The sequence below is a fragment of the Thamnophis elegans genome, chromosome 3, assembly GCF_009769535.1.
Source record: "Thamnophis elegans isolate rThaEle1 chromosome 3, rThaEle1.pri, whole genome shotgun sequence".
NCBI lineage: Eukaryota > Metazoa > Chordata > Lepidosauria > Squamata > Colubridae > Thamnophis > Thamnophis elegans.
Window position 1 is genome coordinate 134,729,730 of NC_045543.1, and position 19,446 is coordinate 134,749,175.

The window sequence follows — 19,446 nt, forward strand, 5'->3', positions numbered from 1 at the left end:
GCTGGAAATTGCATTCCTATAACATGCAAATATGTTCATTTGTTACTGTACAGTAAATACTCCCTCCATAACAGTGGTCAGTTGGTGGCTCAATGGACATGATTTAGAAAAGCAGCATGCCCCTATTGCCATCATTGGTGGCATGGACTATATTCCCATTGGGGCGAGACGGTTCCTCAGATAACCTGGACCCATGCCATTTTATCACAACACTAACACAGTGGCCTGAAAATCGCCTTATGTACTGTCCAGATGTTAAGAGGCAGAATATAGGTAAGGAAAGTCTAATATATGCAAATAGCATGTAAAATGTGACTCTCATTTTATTAAGATAAATAGTTATGTTCCTCAAAATGTACGGCTTAAACATTGAGGATGGGTGGGGCTTGATTTACTTATCGGCTGGGTACACATCCAACTTTTTAATTAATGTTGCATTGTCTGGTCTGTTTGGTTAACTACACAACTGAATGTTGAAGACAGAAATTGAATGTTATTTATGCTTTTATGTGGCTGTGTTTCCTCTTTGTTTATTATGATTTGGTGTTTCTGTGTGGTTTATGTTTAAGCCTCCTTTAATATCCTGTCCTAAAAGACAGGGAACCTATCAGTCTAATACTTATAAAACAAAATTCTATGAAAATAACTTAGGAGAATGGACTACAGAAATAACTTAGGAGAATGGACTACATATCAATCTGCCTCATAACGGAGAGACAGCTATGCTTCTTAAATTTTTTCTCACCACACTAGAGTCAACCATTTTATTAATTTTTCTTAGTATGAAGAAAGAATTCTATGACTTATCCTTACTGAGACAGACAGACAGACAGACAGACAGACAGACAACATGGATTTATAAGCAGCATTGAAATTAAACAGAAATTCAATTTGGCTGGAAGGCCTAGGATGCAACAGAAAAGTTTGCAATTTAAAGAGAGTATTCAGGAAATGTTTACTCTGTATTATATATTTATTTATTTTACGCATCATTAATATTTTTTTCTTAATTTTCTTTTTTCTCTCCCTTTTGTTCAATCATTCTTGGAGACTGCCAGGAAAAGTCTCTGCAATTTTCTTCGCAAGTTCTTTCAGAGTGGTTTGCAATTGTTTCCTTCTAGGACAGAGAGAGGGTGACTGGCCCTAGGACACCAAGCTAGCTTCATGTCTAGGATGGGACTAGAACTCATGGTCTCCCAGTTTCTAGCCAGATTTCTTAATCATTACACAAAACCTTTCTCCAATGTTAAGCCTAAAACTATTCCCATTTGCTGGAAAAAGAAGTATTTGGGGAGTATGAGTCTAAAGATTAAATAGTCCTGATTTCTGCTGAGCCTATAATAAATAAAAGGAAGATGATTGAAAGAGATTGTTTAAAAATATGTACATACCATCTTTAGGAGTCCACAAGAATTACATTATTATTAACTGAAAAATTATGAAGAGATGACCATCAGGAATGAAGTGGGAAATGACAAAATACAGAGATAAAAGCTAAATTTCATACTATAGATGTGTTCACACCGCACATATTGTTATTTTAACCATCATTTATTGGAAGCCAATTTTATGGGTTCAGAGGCATAAGATAACTACATAAGCAAGGTTTGCTCAATGTAATAGATTAGGATTTGGTCAGTTAATTCCAAAGACATGAGAACCCAGTCAATGAAATCTTTATTTATCAAGCATTTCATTAAAAAAGACAGAAATTATAAAAACTAGGCAGTAGATAAACCTTTAGAAAACACACACCTGCCTTCTTACATACAAAGTTCTTTTTAAGATTTTGCCCAACAGATAATATTGTTGAAGGCAAAAATGTTCCACCCAGTTGATAGCCAGAATGCATTTTCTGAATGCCAAGTGTCACAAGGATGCAAACAAAGCATGCCAACAATTTATGGCCTACAAATGTGTTAGACATCGCAACTTCCAGAAATCTTAACTGGCAGAGAACAATGATTCCCTATACTAACACTATAAGCTAATGGAAAGAGTGGAATTGAAAATATTTTTGTGGGGTTGTGTTTGATGCTATATACCGTGTTTCCCCCAAAATACAACATGTCCTGAAACTAAAGCCTGGCCACATTTTTCAGGTGGGCAAAAATATAAGCCCCTGCCCCCAAAATAAGCCCCTGGACAACCCCCACTCCAGTGAGGCAGAGCAATGCTCACCGACCTAGCGCCTAGTATCCTGAAGGCACCAAGCCACAGGAGCTGGGGAGGGGGCAGAAGAAAGGCACTCACATTGCTTGGCACCTTCAGGATACCACTAGGTTGGGGAGTGGCGTTCTGCCTGGCTGGAGGGGGGAGTTGCTCCCAAAGAGCTGGGCACAGCCTCAGGGGCAAAGCAGCCATGAGTGACCATGCTCACGAGTAGCCAACCGGCAAACCCCCTCTCCAGCAGGGCAGAGCACCATTCACTAACCTAGAGAGTATCTCTAAGACGCCAAGCCATGTGGCACTCTGCCCGCCCCCCCCCAGCTTCTGTGGCTTGGCACATTCGGGATACCCTAGATCAGTGCATGGAGCTCTAACTGGCTGGAGAGGGGGGGTTGCGCAAGCGCCTGCTCTGCCCCCAGCTCTCATGCCTCCCAGCCTCACCATGCCCTGGGCCAGCTGTTCTTGCAGCCGGTGCCGAGCTCCGAGTAAAATTTCTTCTCCGGCTTCCAAACTCTGGAACTCGGCTTCCGATTCTTCCAGCAGCGGCCGCTCTAGGAGTGTTTTCTATGGTTATGGGCAGGCTGCCGGACAAAGTCTTCTAGCAGCCTGCCCATAACCATACAACACACTCCTAGAGCGGCCGCTGCTGGAAGAATCGGAAGCCGAGTTCCAGAGTTTGGAAGCCAGAGAAGCAGCCGAGTGGCTGCTCATGAGCATGCTTTGCCCCTGAGGCTGTGCCCGGCTCTTCGGGAGCCCACTCGCAAGGGAGCAACCCAGCAACCCCCCCAAAATAAGCCCTCCCCCTCTAATAAGCCCAAGGCCATATTTCGTGGGCCAAAAAAATATAAGACCCTGTTGTATTTTTGGGGAAACACAGTAGTTATTTTCCAAGAACACCTGTCATCCATTCTCTATTTTCTTCTGAGATTCCTCTTTCTCCATTTTTTTCTGCTTCAATCCATTTTGCAAGGTAATTATCTGCAACAGTGGAGGGATTCACATTTTTTTACTACGGGTTCTGTGGGCATGGCATGGCTTGGTGGACGTGGTTTGGTGGGCATGGCAGGGAAAGGATACTTTAAAATCTCCATTCCCTCCCCACTCCAGGGGAAGGTTACTGCAAAATCCCCATTTCCTCCTGATCAGCTGGAACTCGGGAGGCAGTAAATAGATGGGGGCGGGGCCAGCCAGAGGTGTTATTTGCTGGTTCTCTAAACTACTCAAAATTTCCGCTACCGGTTCTCCAGAAGTAGTCAGAACCTGCTGAATATTACCTCTGATCTGCCCAAATGGGTCCAATCCAAGGGCCATGCATTCAGAATTCTAGCATTGCCTTGATGTCCCTTGTAGAAATCTAGTGCAGTTTTAAGCATAGTCTTACTTAACATTTTTGGACTGATAACTACATTTAGAATTTCTGCTCAATGGGTTCAATGTTGAGCAGAATTTGATACAACCACATCTGTTTAATGGCTTCAAAGCTGCTGTGTTCTAACAAAATCCACTATCATTTCTTGCAACCCATTCTTGCTCGTCCAACTGCTATTTGTTAGGTATAGGCAATTAAAACAAAACTCCCAAGGCCATCTCAGAGAGAGACCATTAGAGCACTTCAGAATGTCACTTCCGCATAAATTGTATGAACTTAAGATGACACGCAATACTTTGTTTAAGAATAGTTTATTAAGAAAATTAACATGTTTGGGTTTTAGGTAAATGACCAAAATGACCAAAATGAATCTATCAACGTTTTGTGATATTGCACAAAATAACCATCATGGGACATCTGTCAAAATACTCATCTTGAGAAGGCATTCAAATGCACCCATCCACATTTTATTTTCTAAAAATGTCTGTGGAATCTATGTAGCACCTCAGCGTTATTGAAAATACAGTACAGCTTGTGCTTGATATTGGCACTATATTCCATGCTAGACTTCCATACATATAATACATACATACATACATACATACATACATACATACATACGTTGTTTTCGTAGATTTTCACGGGTGTAGGTATGCTGGTCTTGTTGTATTGGGGTCTTTTCCCATGTAAGATTGAGATTGTCTTGGCAACGTTTTGGCAAGGTCTCACTCGCCATCTTCAGGCTGGGTTTGGGCTTAAAGCATGGTAGGAGCTGCCATCTTTCTATAAATCTTGGTGTGTGTGTGTGTGGAGTGCTGGCTTTGTTTCAGTAAGTGGAATGATTGGTCGTGTGGTTGTATCATGATTGGTAGATTGGTGCCGATTGGTGCTGGCTGTGTGTCCGTTGTTGTTTCATGTTGTAACTGCCTGGGTGGTGGGTGGGGCTCGTTTGTTGACTAGGGCTGGTTTCCAGATGTCTGGTAGGCGGGAGGTATCGTCACGTTTATTCATGTTGTGGGGGTATTTCTCTATTTTGATAGCTTCCATATTCTCTTGTAAGTGTTCAGTTTTGGACATTAACCTGGTTCCTTCAAAATTGATTTCATGTCCTGTAGCTTTAAGGTGCTGGAAAAGGATGTTTTTTCTTTTTTTTTCTTACTGCGTTCTTGTGTTCTGCGATGCGTGCATTTATTCTCCTGTTCATTTGTCCTATGTATGTTGCAGGGCAGATTTTGCATGGTATTTCGTAGACTCCTTGGTTTTCTAGCTGGATTTTGTCTTTGGGGTTTCTTAAGATGTTGGCTATTTTTTTTCTCAATTTTGCCCCCCCCCCCCAGGCCCTAGGAGCACTCTATAAGCCTCCTAAAGACTATCCATGCCCTTTTTTGAAGAAAAAAAAGGACCCGTTTTTGGGAGGTTTGCAGAGTGCAAAAACTTTTTTTAAAAAATTTGCCTCTTCAAAACTTTGGTGTGTCTTATATTGTGAAAAACATGGTAGTTTTTTTTTTCTAAACTAAGTGGTTAATCACTGCCTTCTTCCAGACCCGGTTGCTGTTTTTCTATTTCTTAAGTTTAGCCTGTGGATTTTCCGGGTGTTCAAGTACTACTGATGTATGATCCTGCTCGATTATGATTATTTGCCATCAAATTTACATTATCTTTTAGCAATCACATGGATTTTCTCCATGACTGATCTGGCCCTAACTTGGTTTTTCAAATTTCCCAACAACACACTCATTACTACTATAATGGTGTCCATCCACCTTGCTTGCTGGTTTTCATCTCTTTCTCTTTCCTTTCACCTTTTCCAATTGTAGGAAGTTAAAAACCCACCCCTCTCCTAGAAAATGAAATATTTTAGGAAATATTAAAAGGGCAGAATATTTCCCCTAAAAAGAGAAGTAGAAACTCAGAGAGGCAGAAACTCATCCCTTACACCTTTGTCAATGGGCCATTAAGGCCGGAGCCAGTCTATTCTACATAACAAAGATCTACCTACTTCAGGCAGAGCCATAATAGGAATCCCAAAGTCTTTTCAATACATCACCACTCAACCAAACTTGGACTCAAAACACAGCCTACAAAGTTAGCTAAGACCTCTGCCCCTTTAGAGTCTGACCACCAACGAGAATACATTTCTTACACAGGAACAGGAAGCTCCAAGGCGGGGCCCAAGAGAGGATATAAAACTCAAGCTCTCTCAGCATCTCGGCCTTTTTTTCTTCAAGATCTTCAAGACATGTGATCCCTTCCTCCTCCCTCCCCAGGACCTCAAACCATGTTGTCCTATCCACCATCAATACACCTTCTTTCCAAGCAACTTCCATGAATCCAGTGTCTTCCCCTCCCCCCAACTTGGAACTGAACCCAGAAGGACATTTATTCCAAGACAACATTAGAGCCTTCTTTTGAAGCCGAGTCTTTGCATCACATGTAGGATAATTGCAGCCTCAACATTTGAGTTGATTTGCTCTGTGATCCATCTGTTGATCCGGTTTCCTTTTTAAAGATCAGCTGTGGTTAACAGACTGCCACCTGTTTGAAATTCTGGGTGAAATTTTTAAATCACTTCCTCTCTCTCCTCTGACCCTCCTCAAGAGTGTCACCATGAGAAGCTTTAAAAGAAGGTCCTCCTACAACTTTGGGTAAACAGCTGACTGGCTTTGAGAGCCAACCTCTCTGCAGTGCCCCCAGGCTAGGCAAATCCAAGCCACACCTAAGCCAGAAAGGAACCATCAAAAGCAAGAAAAGGTTAAGCCAGGCTGCAAAGACACACAAACACACACACACACCAACTGATTGCATTTCCCCTTTGCTTGTCTCCACTGCTTGCAACAGCGCGATGCCAGGGGGCTGAACGAGGAGGTATCTCTGAGCGTGCGCGTTACAAAAAAAAACAAGAGACCTCAAAGACTTTTCTGCTCCTCCTCCAACGTTTGGTTTACATTCCCTCTTTCCAGAGTTCTGTTTCCTCCATCTTAGCTGACTTTCTAGCCCGGCTGTTTACCTCTCTATGCTCCCTGCACTCCCTCCCCTCCTGGCGGCGTCATTTTCTGTAATAGACGACGCAGCAGGAGCGAGCAACGTGCAGCGGCGGGAGCTGCAGCTTATTCTCCCCCCCCCCTTTTTTTATAAGCACCCCTGCATTGCCCGGATGTGAATGGATTACAATGTATCTTTCAGGGAAACGTATTACTATCAATTTCTCCGCGGGGGAGTCCATAGTGATGGTCAGAAAGAGGAGAGATTTCTAAAGTTGGAGCAAGTTTAAGACTTTTTTCTCGTGGTTTAAAAAAGAGGGGGGGGCAGGGTGCGGGCAGCGTCCAGCAACGAAATATATGTGGTTTTTTTTGCTGTTTTTAAAAATAGCTTCTTTGCCGGGCATGAGTTTGTAACGAAAGACACGAGGGAAAGTGACTGGATTTTCCTTTTTTAAAAAAACAAACAAATTTGCTGTGCTTTTTTTTTTTTTTTTTTGGCTGGCTTTTCAATTTTGTGCTGTTGAGGTGGGACGAACTTTTCTTTGGCAATTGACTTATTGTGGATAATCCAAAACAAAAGCAGAATCTCCGGGGTTTTAATTCCTTTAAATATATATATATTGTGGAGTATTTTCTGCAAGGAGACGGAGTCCGTGTTTAAAAGGACTTCGCATTTTTTTTTGAGAGTCAAATACACGTGAGATCATAAAAGCACCTTGACCAGAAGACTTTTTCCTCTTTGCTTCCCCTAAAAATACATTTCCTTGGAATATTGTGAACACATTTGTTCCATTTAAGGTAAAGTTAAAAATTTCCTCTTAAGAGTGCTTTTCTTCTTTCTTTCATGTTGATCCCAGTGTATTTTTTTTTCCTCCTCTTTTTAACTTGGTACAACTTAAGCAATATTGAACTGCATTGTTTATGTGATACGAGGTAGCCAGCCACACACTGAACTTTAAAAAAAAAAAAACCTGGAGCGCCTAAACTGAATAAATATAACGTGTGCATGAACTGCAAAAGCCTTACGCACTAATTGGAAAGAAAATGAATTTAGCTTCAATCTCGCGGGTGGGGGAGGGCAAACCACTCTCACTCGTGGTTTTCGTGTGGGGAGGGAGGCTGGGAAGACGAACGGTGCGAGGCCTGTGGCTGCGTTTCGCGAAGTAGACCGACCATGCTTGCAAAAAAAGTAAGGGGAGCGGTTGGCAATAATCTCTTAACAAAACTTGCTTGGGAACGCTCGGTTTTTCTCCAAAGTTTCCCATTAATGCGCGCTCTCTCTCTCCTCTATGCTCACCTCCAGATTATAAAAACCTAGGCTACACTAGCGTGGGAAAAAAAGAAAAGCTGCACCGAACAACCAAAACAAAAAAAAAAAGAACTGATGGTGTTAGTGTGTGTGTGCGTGTGCGTGTTTTAAACAAGTATCCCACCAAACAATGGTTGTGGGTCTGAGTCCGGGCGGGGCGGGGGGATGAGAAACCTTTTGTATCACGTGCATTTGCAGGGGAGAATCACCTTCCTCGGCTTGCCTTTGGGGTGGAACGGCGGAAGAAGGATTTTTTGAATATAATAAATCTTAAAAGTGCTTGGGGACTGGGGACGTGGAGAGAGGCGGTAGGAAGGAAGGAGAGAAAGAAAGAAAGAGCCGGCCAGCCAGCGTATAGGTCGGTTTCCAGCGACCGGGAGCAGGGGCATGGAAGAAAACGAGGTGCCCGTTTGCTTTTATTGCGTTGATGTACATATATATATTTCCTTGGAGCGTGGGGCGCGGGGGGGGGGTTGCAATGCGTGCGCGTGTGTGTTCGTGTTGGGGGTCTTTTGCAAGGCAAAACTGCCACCGAGGGAACGGGGCGGCTCGCGCTCCTCTTTTTTTTCTTTCCCCCCTTTCTGAACTTGCAATCCGGCTTCCTATTCGGATTTATTTGTTTGCGTGTGGGGTTTTTTTTGGGGGGGGAGTTGTTTGTGTTTTCCCCCTCCTCCCCCCTTGTTTTTCCTCCCCCCTCTCTACCCTAAGGCAGGCAGGCAAAAAAAAAAGAGAGAGAGAGAGAGAGAAGAGTTTGCTTTAGGAATCAGGGCTACCTCCCTCCTCCGCCGCGTTTTCTTCGCCCGGCTTTTTCCTCAATTTTTTTTTTCCTCCCCGCTCCTGTTCAGGGAGAGCTTTCGCGTGGCGCCTGCGAGGTTTTCTTCTCTCTCTCCCTCTCTCCTCTCTCCTTCTCTCTCTCTCCTGCGTGTGTATGTGCGGTTGGTTGGTGGATGCTGTAATTTCGAGCAATGAAATCCAGAGCTCGGGGCTGTGGTCGGAAAGGGACCCCCGTCTCGTCACTCTCGGCCGGTAGGTACCGGAGGTGCCCCCTTTTTTTTTAAAGAAAAAAAAAAAGAGTGAGGAAAAAATGTGTGTTTTTGGGCTGGAGTTTTTAGTTGTGGCTGGTCCTGATAGAGAAGAGCGCGGACGAGTGCCAGCGGTGCTCCATCATTTAAACACGCGGGATTTCCTTGTGCATCTCTCTCTCCCTCCCTCCCTCCCTCTCTCTCTCCCCCCCTCCCCTCCCCGGGGTAGCAATGGCCTTTTTCACCCCTCCTCTCCTTCCAATTGTTTGCTTTAAAAGAAACGGCTGACTTTGTTGCCAGCAGGGCCTGGAATACCTTTTCGTGTCAGTAGTTCGCTACTTTCCAGTCTCGGGCTACCTTTCAAATAAATCAGGATTACCCATGGGGAAAAATTGCTTTTCCTCTTTCTTTAATCCGACAAAAAACAACAACAAACAACCCCAAAACAAAACTATCCAGGCTGGGTATCAAAAAGGCGGATTCTGGTCCTTTCTCTCTCTCCCCACCCCACTCCGCCCCATACCTTTCCCATCCCTTTATGTCGCTCCCCCTCCTCCTCCTCCGTCCCCCTTGTACCGACCCGAGTGTGCGTTTGGCTTACTCTAAGGACTTGGTTTGCTGGCCCTTTGAATCAAATGCTCGGGAAGCGTCCGGTCGTTGGAGCGGAAAGGGGGAAAAAGGGGGAGCTTGCCCGAGAAATAAAAAATAAAAGTTGGGAGAACGGTGCCTGTAGTTGCTAGTCCACTACGTTTCTCTTCGTTCCTGTTTGAACCTCCTGTTGCATAAACGGTGCGCGGAGCAGCGCGGCTCCTGTTCTCTCTCGGTGTCGCTCCCGCCTTTGGGGGTCAAGAGTAGCTGCTAACCGAGTTTAGCCCCCGGTTCGTTAGAACGACGGTCTCGTCTTTTCTGGTCTACTACTTCCTCGTTGTCGCTGTCGCCTTTACGCGCACACACACAAACAAACACACACACACACACACACACACACACCCCTCTCCCTCCCTCGCTTTCCCTTTTCCACCTCTTTCCTCCTTTCCTCCCCAAATCTCGTGAAAACAAAAGCAAGAAGAAAAAAAAATCCGATTGTTTCCTGCAAGGCTCGGGATTTGGGTTTCTGATTGCGGTTATTTCCATGTTTCTAGGTTTGTGTGATTTTGCTAAAATGCATCACCAACAGCGAATGGCTGCCTTAGGGACGGACAAAGAACTCAGTGATTTACTGGATTTCAGTGCGGTAAGAAACAACGGTGGAAATGAACAACAGCTGTTTAAAAAAAGAAAAGCACAGAAAAAGTCTTGTTAAACTAAACCAAAACAAAGCCAAACTGAGGTTTTTTTTTTAAAAAAAGTACAATGAGTAATTTTTAATCAGCGTTTTTTTTAATTCATGGTAAATATGCACGCTCTATTTACTGATTAGAATCTTATCTGAAGGAGATGGACTTAAAAGGTCTTCCATTTATTGGGATGTGTGTGCTTAGCATTTGACATCCTCTCCAAAAAAACCGAACCCACACATCCTCTGTCAAACAAAAAAATAATTAAAAAAAAATCCGGATATTTTTCATTATTTTCTGTGTATAAGAATTACTTAAACGTGCTGCAATTGCCTTCTAAAAGTGATGGCTCGCATGCCATTTAACTGATGGGTAAATCAGTTTCTTTACAGTGTACTTTTAGTTCTTCCCTTGTTTCATTTTTTGCCACCTGAAAAGTGAAAGGAAATCCAGAACTAGTAGCCTAGCTTCAAGTTTTCACTGAAAACTCATCTCGCTCTGATACCAATGAATGGGCTGCAACTTTCCTGTGGATATCCCCCCCCCCCTCCCTCCATTGATGGCTAGCTCACTCTCTGTGTGTATGTGTGCGTGATTTTTCTTTTCATTTTTTATTTTACCTACATACTTTTTTAAATAACTTGATTCTAAGGCCTAATATTAACCAAATCCTCTTAATGGAATATTCCCTGCATTTTTGGATTGCTCTTCCACCCCCCCCCCAAAAAAAGCCTCCACTCTTAATCTCTCCCACTCCCCCTTTCTTTCCAATATGTCAGAAGTCTTTATTATTTATTCATGTTTGGTTGGTGGGGGGGGAAGAGAAGCAAGATAAGTCAATTTCATATAGGATGCATTTGTGTCTTTAAAGACTTCCACTGTGGGAGGGGGAAATCAGGATCCAAAGGGGTGGGGGGGGGGGAGAGAAGGAAGATGTTTCAGTCTGCTGTGGTCCTTCAGACTTCCCTTTCCAGACATGGCTTTGAGAAGTTTGGCTACAGGGAACTGTAGCCTGAGGCAGCTTGGTAGCCCCCACTTTGCTAACTGTTCTTTTTTTCATTTCTTCCTTTGCTTTTTGTAGTCTCTGACTCAGGAAGAAGGTGTGTATTCTCTACTAGACACGTAGAAGAAGATGAAAACCAATTAGGGTTGAAATAAACGCAGGAGAGTGGGGGGGGCAGAAGAAGAGAGGGAACGAGAGTGAGTGTGAGTGTAATGTAATTGCTCTTGCACTAAAAGCTGAGGTGAAAATTTAGGGCAGGTGGAAGTTTCCAGGGCACTTATGAGAGGCAAATCCTAACAAGAGGATGGAAATGGATATAACTTCATTTATGACCAAGGTTTCAGTAACAAACTTTTTATTCCCCCCTTACCTTTGCCAGTCTGAATGTTTTTAGGAAGGTTTTCGTTTGTTGATATATGTGTGGGGTTGTTGGAGTCCCTCCTATCATGTATCTTATATTGTTTGGGGAATGCGTGAAACTAACATTTGGGGGGGGGGGAGAAGAATATAGTTTTTTTAAGAACTGTGGGGCTGCAAAGGCAGTGATGGGAGAGAGATTTCATATTTAAACAAAATCACGATGGCAGCTTTTGTATAATGTTGAATGGATTTTCAGCATAGGAAAAAATAATTCTGTTTACCAACAATAATACCTCTTTGTTTTCTTTTAGATGTTTTCACCTCCTGTCAGCAGTGGGAAGAATGGGCCAACTTCTTTGGCGAGTGGACACTTTAGTGGCTCAAGTATGTACAATTTCTGTTTGGAATTCAGTTGAAGTGTCCTTAAAGTATTTTTTTTTATCCTACATGTACAGTTAGCATGAGTTTGGGGAGTATAACTTTAGCTTGGATTAAGGATTTATATTAAGATCAGTTGAAGTGCTCTATTGTTCATATTGCCAAATGTTTCGTTTAGTATCTTAGGAAGAAGAATTCCATGCACATATATGTATGTATATATATATTGCAGGACCTATTTTAAGATGCAAACCTTTTAAAACACACCTTTCCTTTTGTTATATAAGAAGCAAAACTCAGTTCCCTAAAGGTAGTAATTATTTCCATGTTTCATAAGAGGAATAACCATTTTATAGTTCTATTTTAGTATCCAGCCTCTTTTTTTCTTTTCATCCTAATTTGTTCTAAGCATTAGCATATACAAATTTGGCCATCTATTAGCTACTGTCTGGGCAACGCTTCTGACCATAAGCTGAAATCCTATTACAGTGTCTTTCTTGATGATCGTAACAGCTTTGGAAAGAAAAAAGAGCCTGTTGATATTAATGTAAATATTTATTATCTGTGTATGTGTTGAAAAATGTGTTATATTCATTGCAAATAGTTATTTTCTCTGTGACCCAAAGAAAGGATCTGGTTTTTTGATGCAGGAACCTCTGAATATAATAATAATTGAATTTGGAATACAGAATATGTTTATGTATTGGAAATAATTCATTTTCTGTCATGCTAGCAGTGTGAAAGACGCATCTGAACTGTTCTTCCCTCAGTAATTGTATTTTATAGTATTTCCTGCATTACTGAATGTTGTCCTTCGGATATGTTTCTGATACATTTACAATTAAATAGCTGCAGTGTATTCAACATTTTGGCAATTGCACATAACTGTTTACTGACCAAAATTCTATGAGAGGAGCATCTCTGAACCAGATGTTAAATTTTGATAAGACTTTACAAGTTCATTATCAGTTACTGTGTACGGCATTATCATGCTATCAAATTCAATAGCAAAACTCCCAGTGGTTTTAACAGGCCTGGACTAAGAATTCAAATGAATAAGAAATAAATTGATGCCCAGTTTAATATATATTTAATTATTTTAAATAGCTTTCTTTAAAAATATTTTGAATGTTTTTATAACATTTTTAATAAATGATATCCTGACAACTAGGATAGTCATCTATTTGAAATTACTTTATATTTTGTTGCATCTTCAGATATTGTCTGGTTAATTCCTGGTTTTAAAAATAAAGGAATGTCTAACTTGATAGTTTACTAACATTTATTGAATCCATATACCCTGATCCCTAAATACACATTTGTTATCAATTTCTTTAAATGTAGTATCTTACCAAGAAGTGTTTTATTTTAAAACAAAACAATTGTTAGTATAATCTTTTAAAGAATGTATATAAGGAGATTTTTTTCATTACATAAGTAGTATAAATTATTTGTGCCAGATAGCTCATTTTATATTTAATCAATATTACAGATAACAACTGTTCTAACAAATATTAGCAAGATGTTCATTTTTAGGGATTTGCCTTAGTTTAATAATCTCCTAAGAGACTATTTTATCAACAGTTTTAAAAGGATGAAAAAGAACCTTTTGGAAATCTAAGGACAAAAATGAGCATTTTATTATATGCTTAAGCAACCATCTTGCTTTGATATGCAAATAACTGAAAAGAAGAAAAAAACACAAAAGCATGAAGTAAGATAATAAAATTAAAGAGATTTCAAAACCATGCTATTTTTTTCTTAAGTCACCTTAAGACCAGAGTTCTAAAAATATCTTGTAAGCTCTTGAATTTGATGAACTGATTTCCTATTTATGAATGAGATAACATTAGAATATACTAAGCAGTTTTATGTTCTAGCTCACTTGATTAAGTATCAGTAAAAACAATGTGTCAAAATTGTATGGATTTGTATGATTACATAGAATAGGTTTGGTTTATTTTTAAAAATCAGTAAGGAATAGCTTTTAAAATGAATCGTTTAGTAGGAAGAAGAGTTGATAGAAGCCAATATGTTATGAATCTGTCTCTAAATCTTAAAGAAAGCTTGGGACCTGAAGTTATATTTACTATACTTTGATTCCTGATTTTATTGTTTCTTAATGTGTTTTTGACAAATGAACTATACAGAGTCCTGTACTTATATAGTTGCATTATTGTTATACTGAATCAAAATATGGTTCTGTTATAAAGTGGTAGGAAGTATCCTTATGATGACATTTTAAATATACACACATTGCTGCAAAAAACCTAGCATTACTGTAGCTTAATGTCATAGTTTGATCCATGGATACATGCACTAAATAAATACGTTGTGTCTAGATTTCACTTGTTTTCTGTACAGAATCCGAAGCAATCTAGAGGTTGGTTGGGAGACTACTTAGGGTATCTTTTTATATCTCTGTTAAAATGGGTACTCATTTGATGAAAGGATGGGAAGAACTGGTTCGAGATTTTTAGTATAAAACAGAATATTGCAAACAAATTGTATGTGTGCATTTTTTTAAAAAAAATTCATTTCATACGAAATGATCTGGTGTGGCATGTAATGTGTGAATGAAAAGAAAACAGGCCTGGATTTTCCTTTAAAGTTTTAATTTGCCAAATGTGGTTTCTTGCTACCTTTAGAACTTGGAAGGCAGAGAAGGAGAAACGACTGTAACCTGAGCCACAGGCCTGACATTCTCAGGGTGCATTTTTCACATGAAAGGATTTTGTCAATGCTTTAAAGGACTAGCAGTTTTTGTTTGATGTTTGCAGGTGTTCAGCAGAAAGCTTTAAAACAATCCAGCCATAATGGTTCAGATGCCTTGTGACCTTAAAACAGGGAGACTTGGGGAACATGTAAATAATGTTTAGGTCCCTATCCCGACTCTGAATACTGTGTAGGCTATAGGTTGGGTTATTCTTTGCCAGTTGACTTTAGGATATTAAGAGACAATTTCCACAGCCTTCAGAAAGGTTGCCAGCATTAGGATGATGATTGCTTTTTGTTAGCCGTAAAAATGTTTAGAGCAAAATTATGGTAAACTAGGGCTCTGTTGAGATCCTAGTAACATCTGCAAGCTGGAATGTTCAGCTATGTTCAAGAAAGGTTATTTTTCATTTTGTTTCTCCCTCTACTTGTGATTTTCTTTGCCTGCTGCACAAATATTTGCTTTCACATATGTTTTCAAGAACATCTTAAGGATCTCTCCGTGCAGGAGCCATGGCAGAAGCCAAACTTTTCCAAATGTGTGTCTGTATAGATCCCCTCAAAATGTTCCCTCTGATAAGTCCTTCTAGTAGTCTCTTTCTAGAGGTCATACTATGTCCATCCATCCTTTTAACCATTTGAAATAGGAGAGCTAAGACAGAGCTTTGATTAGCATCTTGGGCTGTTGTATGTGCATCATTTGAACCTAAAACTGGTCTGTTCTTTATTCCTTTATAGTTGATATGTTTATTCTGGAAGGTGAAATAGGTTATCTTTGCCATAGTTTTCTAGTGACCTATAGGAATGTTTGGTTGATATTTTCATTGCAGATGCTAATTTGTGTCACATGTTGAAATTCTTTGCTACAACACTGGCCCTGATTCTCATAAAAAGCTGATAATTCTATGTGTGGGCTGAACCATTTAAGATTGGGTTCCCATAGGATTTACTCATAGAGAAAATTCCCTCCCATGGGGAGAAAATTATAATAGCAAGAAGAGTTTTAATTCAGCCTTTGCCTTGACATAGGTTTTTTTTAAAATGTAGGATTTTTTTTAAACGGAAGAAGATATATTCATGATAGGTATTGACTGACATTTCCTATCGTAGTATATATATCATTTAGTTTTAAATCCTTTCAGCTTAAAATAAGTACCTTGTTTCAAAATTGCTTTTCTGTGAGCCTTTTTCTATTCATTTGTAGAATAAAACTTTATTCCTTAGGTATTTAAAAAAGAGGTTCTTAAATGAAATTTCCTTCTTCAAACTGATCTTCTGAAATATCTATTTATTCAAATGTTATCCTACTCTCTGACAGGTGCTCTGAGTAGGTTATTACAAATTTTAAAATTTGAAGCAAGAATTAAAATCTGACAACTGTAAGAAATTTTCTTTCTTATAGACTTCTCTACCCATTGTTGTGACTTTTAGAGCTATTTTACTGATCCCAATATAGATATGATACATGTTATTATCAGGTGAGGCAGTGGGACTAAAATACTCTTAATACAGATTATTTCAGTTCCATTGCTAAATAACAAAAAATGGTCTATTTGAAGAAAATCGAAATATGCAAAAATTGATGCTTATATTGTAAACATTAGGAAAAGGTAGCAATTTAGATATTATCTAATATAATCATCCATTTAAAAGATACCTATTTTTTAAGCAGTACATTTTGATTTGTATGTGCATGTGTATAGACAGACACACAGAAATGTACATAAAATCAGAAAAAATATCATCCAGTACAGAGATATAATTAAATTGTGTAGAGTTGCAACTAGAATGAATTAACATGACTAAAAGTAATACTTCAATAAGGGAAGAGTAGAAAGTATGATATAATATTAAGATGGACTTTATTAGTATCTAAAACTATAATTACTTTCATGCCTAATATTGCTATCTAAATATAGTTGCACCAAAAATATAGTTAGTTCATAAATTGAAAATACATTCATCATTTAAAATGATTCTTATATAGTGGATGATGCTATTACTTATATTTATATTTTCTTTGTATTGTGTTTTTTAGATTTATCCTAATGCTCTATTTTTTTTTCTGTTATTATATAAATGTTATTTACATAAAAAGAGCTTCATTTCCCATCTATGTTTTGTTATAATATGTTCAGGCATATTCTCATTTCAACAATTTATGGGTTACTGTGTGACCAGGCCCGGAAGTACTCAAAAATATAATTAATTACATGCCACATATTTTTCAGCACTGAAACCTTTCAGTCATATATGTAAACTATTCCCCAAAACAGCATTCCTATTGAGACAAAATTCCCAAAACGTACCACTTAAATGCTTATATTTTCTGATGCGCCTTAATCTTCTCAGACTTAAGCCTCAGACTTTATAATGTAATATTATTGTGTGTAAGTTAATGGAAATGTGGCTGTTTTTCCTTGAAAACAAAATCATAAATAGTTTTGCCTATGAGCAGAGGTCAGTCAGTAAGAACTGTTATGTTATGTAATTGGTAATTAAGAAATGTTTATGTAAATATATGAAATATTTTGTAGTGTACTTATTCATGCTAGACAATGTAGAATAGTTACTTAATCTAGAAGTTTAATTTTGTTTAATTTTCTTTATATTTGTTGTATTTAATGTGATCAATATTAATAAAGTGATTTATATCACACTTTAAAATGTTGTCCTTTATGCTTGCTACTCCAATAATAATTCCAATAATAAAAATGTACTATTCAGAACTGTTCTGAAAATAGTTATATATACATTTATCATTTCTTAAGAGATCTTTGGGACATGAGGCTGAAATACAGGCTAAAAGCAAAAATTATGTCATATATTATCAGTTGAAAAGAGGCATGTGTTATGCTTTGGATATTTGAACATGTTAGGTTTTAATCTTCTGAATTTGTAATAAAATATTTGTAATCTTGTTTATAAGCAATGACTAAAACTTAAGAGGAAAGGCAACCTAGTCTTAATGCAAAACTGAGGATCAGGCTTACTTGTAACTAGTAATGCGGGATACAAGCAAGAGACTAACTGGATAATTTATATTAGTGTCAATGTACTTGTTCATTAATCAATACCATTCATTTGGTTTGGGTAATATTTCCTTTATATGCAATAGAAAATCTAGAAGTTTTCAGAGATGATTGGTTTGCTTCATTTGTTGTTCCACCGGAATCCAGGAGGTTCTTTGTGTGGCTGATAGTTGACTAGGGCACAGATGCTAAAGTGGAGAAATGGATTGAATCTGTAGGTATTGATATCACTACCCAGGCATCATTGGGTTTTACATGTATGTATCCTTAGACATGGCTGGCTAACTCATGATTTATTACATTTTATGTAAGGTCATATCACTTCCTGACAATTTGTAGAAAAAAATTAATGTACAGACTTTGTTAAATTGGGCTAATGGCATTCATACAGCAATAGGCATATATGCTCACGTGTATTTATCTAATTTGAAAACTCACAGCAATGAAATCTTTTGGCATGTAATAAAAGTGTTCTGCAAAAGTTCAGAATTGGTTCAGCAAATTCTTTTATTTAGAAAAAGGAAGAATTCAATTTTCTTTGTTAAGGGGATAATGAATTAAATAACAAATTCTCAGAAATAAGTTAAATGATATACTGTACACCAATGCTTTGATTTTTCTTATGCATGCGTAGGAATTAGGTTTTCATAAACTGTTTCGTTTTAAGATTAATCTTTAATCTGTTACTATAAACATACTCATTTTGTAAGCATTGTGGATCAAACATTTACAACTAATGGTAAGCTATGTTTTATATCAGGAAGTTTGTGACTTAGCAAAGCCTACAGAAAAGTATATTCTCCCAGTGGCCCCAGGCCTGTGGTTTACAGTGTTTGATATTATGAGGCTATTTAGATCCATTCCCAGAAGCCAAGATAACAGATCTGCAATTGCTTAATCAAGAACAGTGTGTGTATTTCTAATGGTCTGGGTTTTAAAAACCATTTATTGAATTGTCCTTGAATAAATGTTTCGTCAGTGTGGTGGACACTGTAAGAAATTAGATAAAATGAAGAAACTGAAGTTGCAAAGCAGTGTATAACTCTATGGAATATCTGAACGATTTGTGAATATGGTTTCTAAAGATCTGATGTATGTAGCCAGTTAATTATAGGTAATTATTTCTGTGTGTGCAGCAAAAGAGGAAGATATATATTTATTGCATTTGATACATACATAGGATGCATGGTTTCTTTTTACATAGAAATGATATTCTGTGTAATAAATTAATCATGCATGAAAATGCTCCTTAGAGGAAATATTAAATTAATTTGGAGGCACTTTGCATATTTATACAAATACATTCAGAATAGTTTTATTGTGTGCTGCTGAACGTTCATGGCTGAAATGCTATCTGCATTTCCTGGCATCAAATCATGTTGATTTTCAGAGTTTACTTCTGAATATACATACAAAATCTTAAACTGAGAATACCTAACCCAGTCTCTGTTAACATACAGAATTAAGTTTCAACTAAGATATTCTACTATATTAAAAAAACAACAACAATGATATCCCAATAATCAATATATGTAGTGAATAAGACTGGCAATTCAATTTTATTTCACTAATGATAATGAGAATCATGCTCCCTATTTCATAAGGAGTCAAAACATAATACCGAGAGAACCAGTAACAGTTGTGTGTATGTCACAGAATGGTTAGAAGATGGCTGCAAAATATTGGAATTTTAGAAAGAAAAAAACCTCAGATGTGCTTCTTCTTTGAAACATTTAGTTGTTATATCTGTACAAGTGGTCCTTGACTTGTTATGGTTCATTTTATGGTTCAAAGTTACAACGACACTGAAAAAAAGGAAAATTATGGCTGT

The 19,446-nt window shown here is 38.5% G+C and overlaps 1 protein-coding gene across 1 annotated transcript; it reads left to right on the plus strand.

The window, feature by feature from the left end:
• The first annotated feature begins 8,634 nt into the window (after window positions 1–8,634).
• LOC116506254 (transcription factor 4-like) lies at window positions 8,635–11,906 on the plus strand. Its single transcript, XM_032213901.1, has 3 exons — window positions 8,635–8,854; window positions 9,993–10,084; window positions 11,802–11,906. Exons 1-3 carry the CDS (start codon window positions 8,794–8,796, stop codon window positions 11,904–11,906), a joined length of 258 nt encoding a protein of 85 aa, XP_032069792.1. The 5' UTR covers window positions 8,635–8,793.
• Window positions 11,907–19,446: the final 7,540 nt, after the last annotated feature.

Bases quoted from the DNA above. Each gene is read 5' to 3' on its own strand.
- LOC116506254 (XM_032213901.1), top strand. From the start codon at position 8,794: ATGAAATCCAGAGCTCGGGGCTGTGGTCGGAAAGGGACCCCCGTCTCG. The intron at 8,855-9,992 runs GTAGGTACCGGA...CCATGTTTCTAG, and splicing joins CGTCTCGTCACTCTCGGCCG to GTTTGTGTGATTTTGCTAAA. The intron at 10,085-11,801 runs GTAAGAAACAAC...GTTTTCTTTTAG, and splicing joins ATTTACTGGATTTCAGTGCG to ATGTTTTCACCTCCTGTCAG.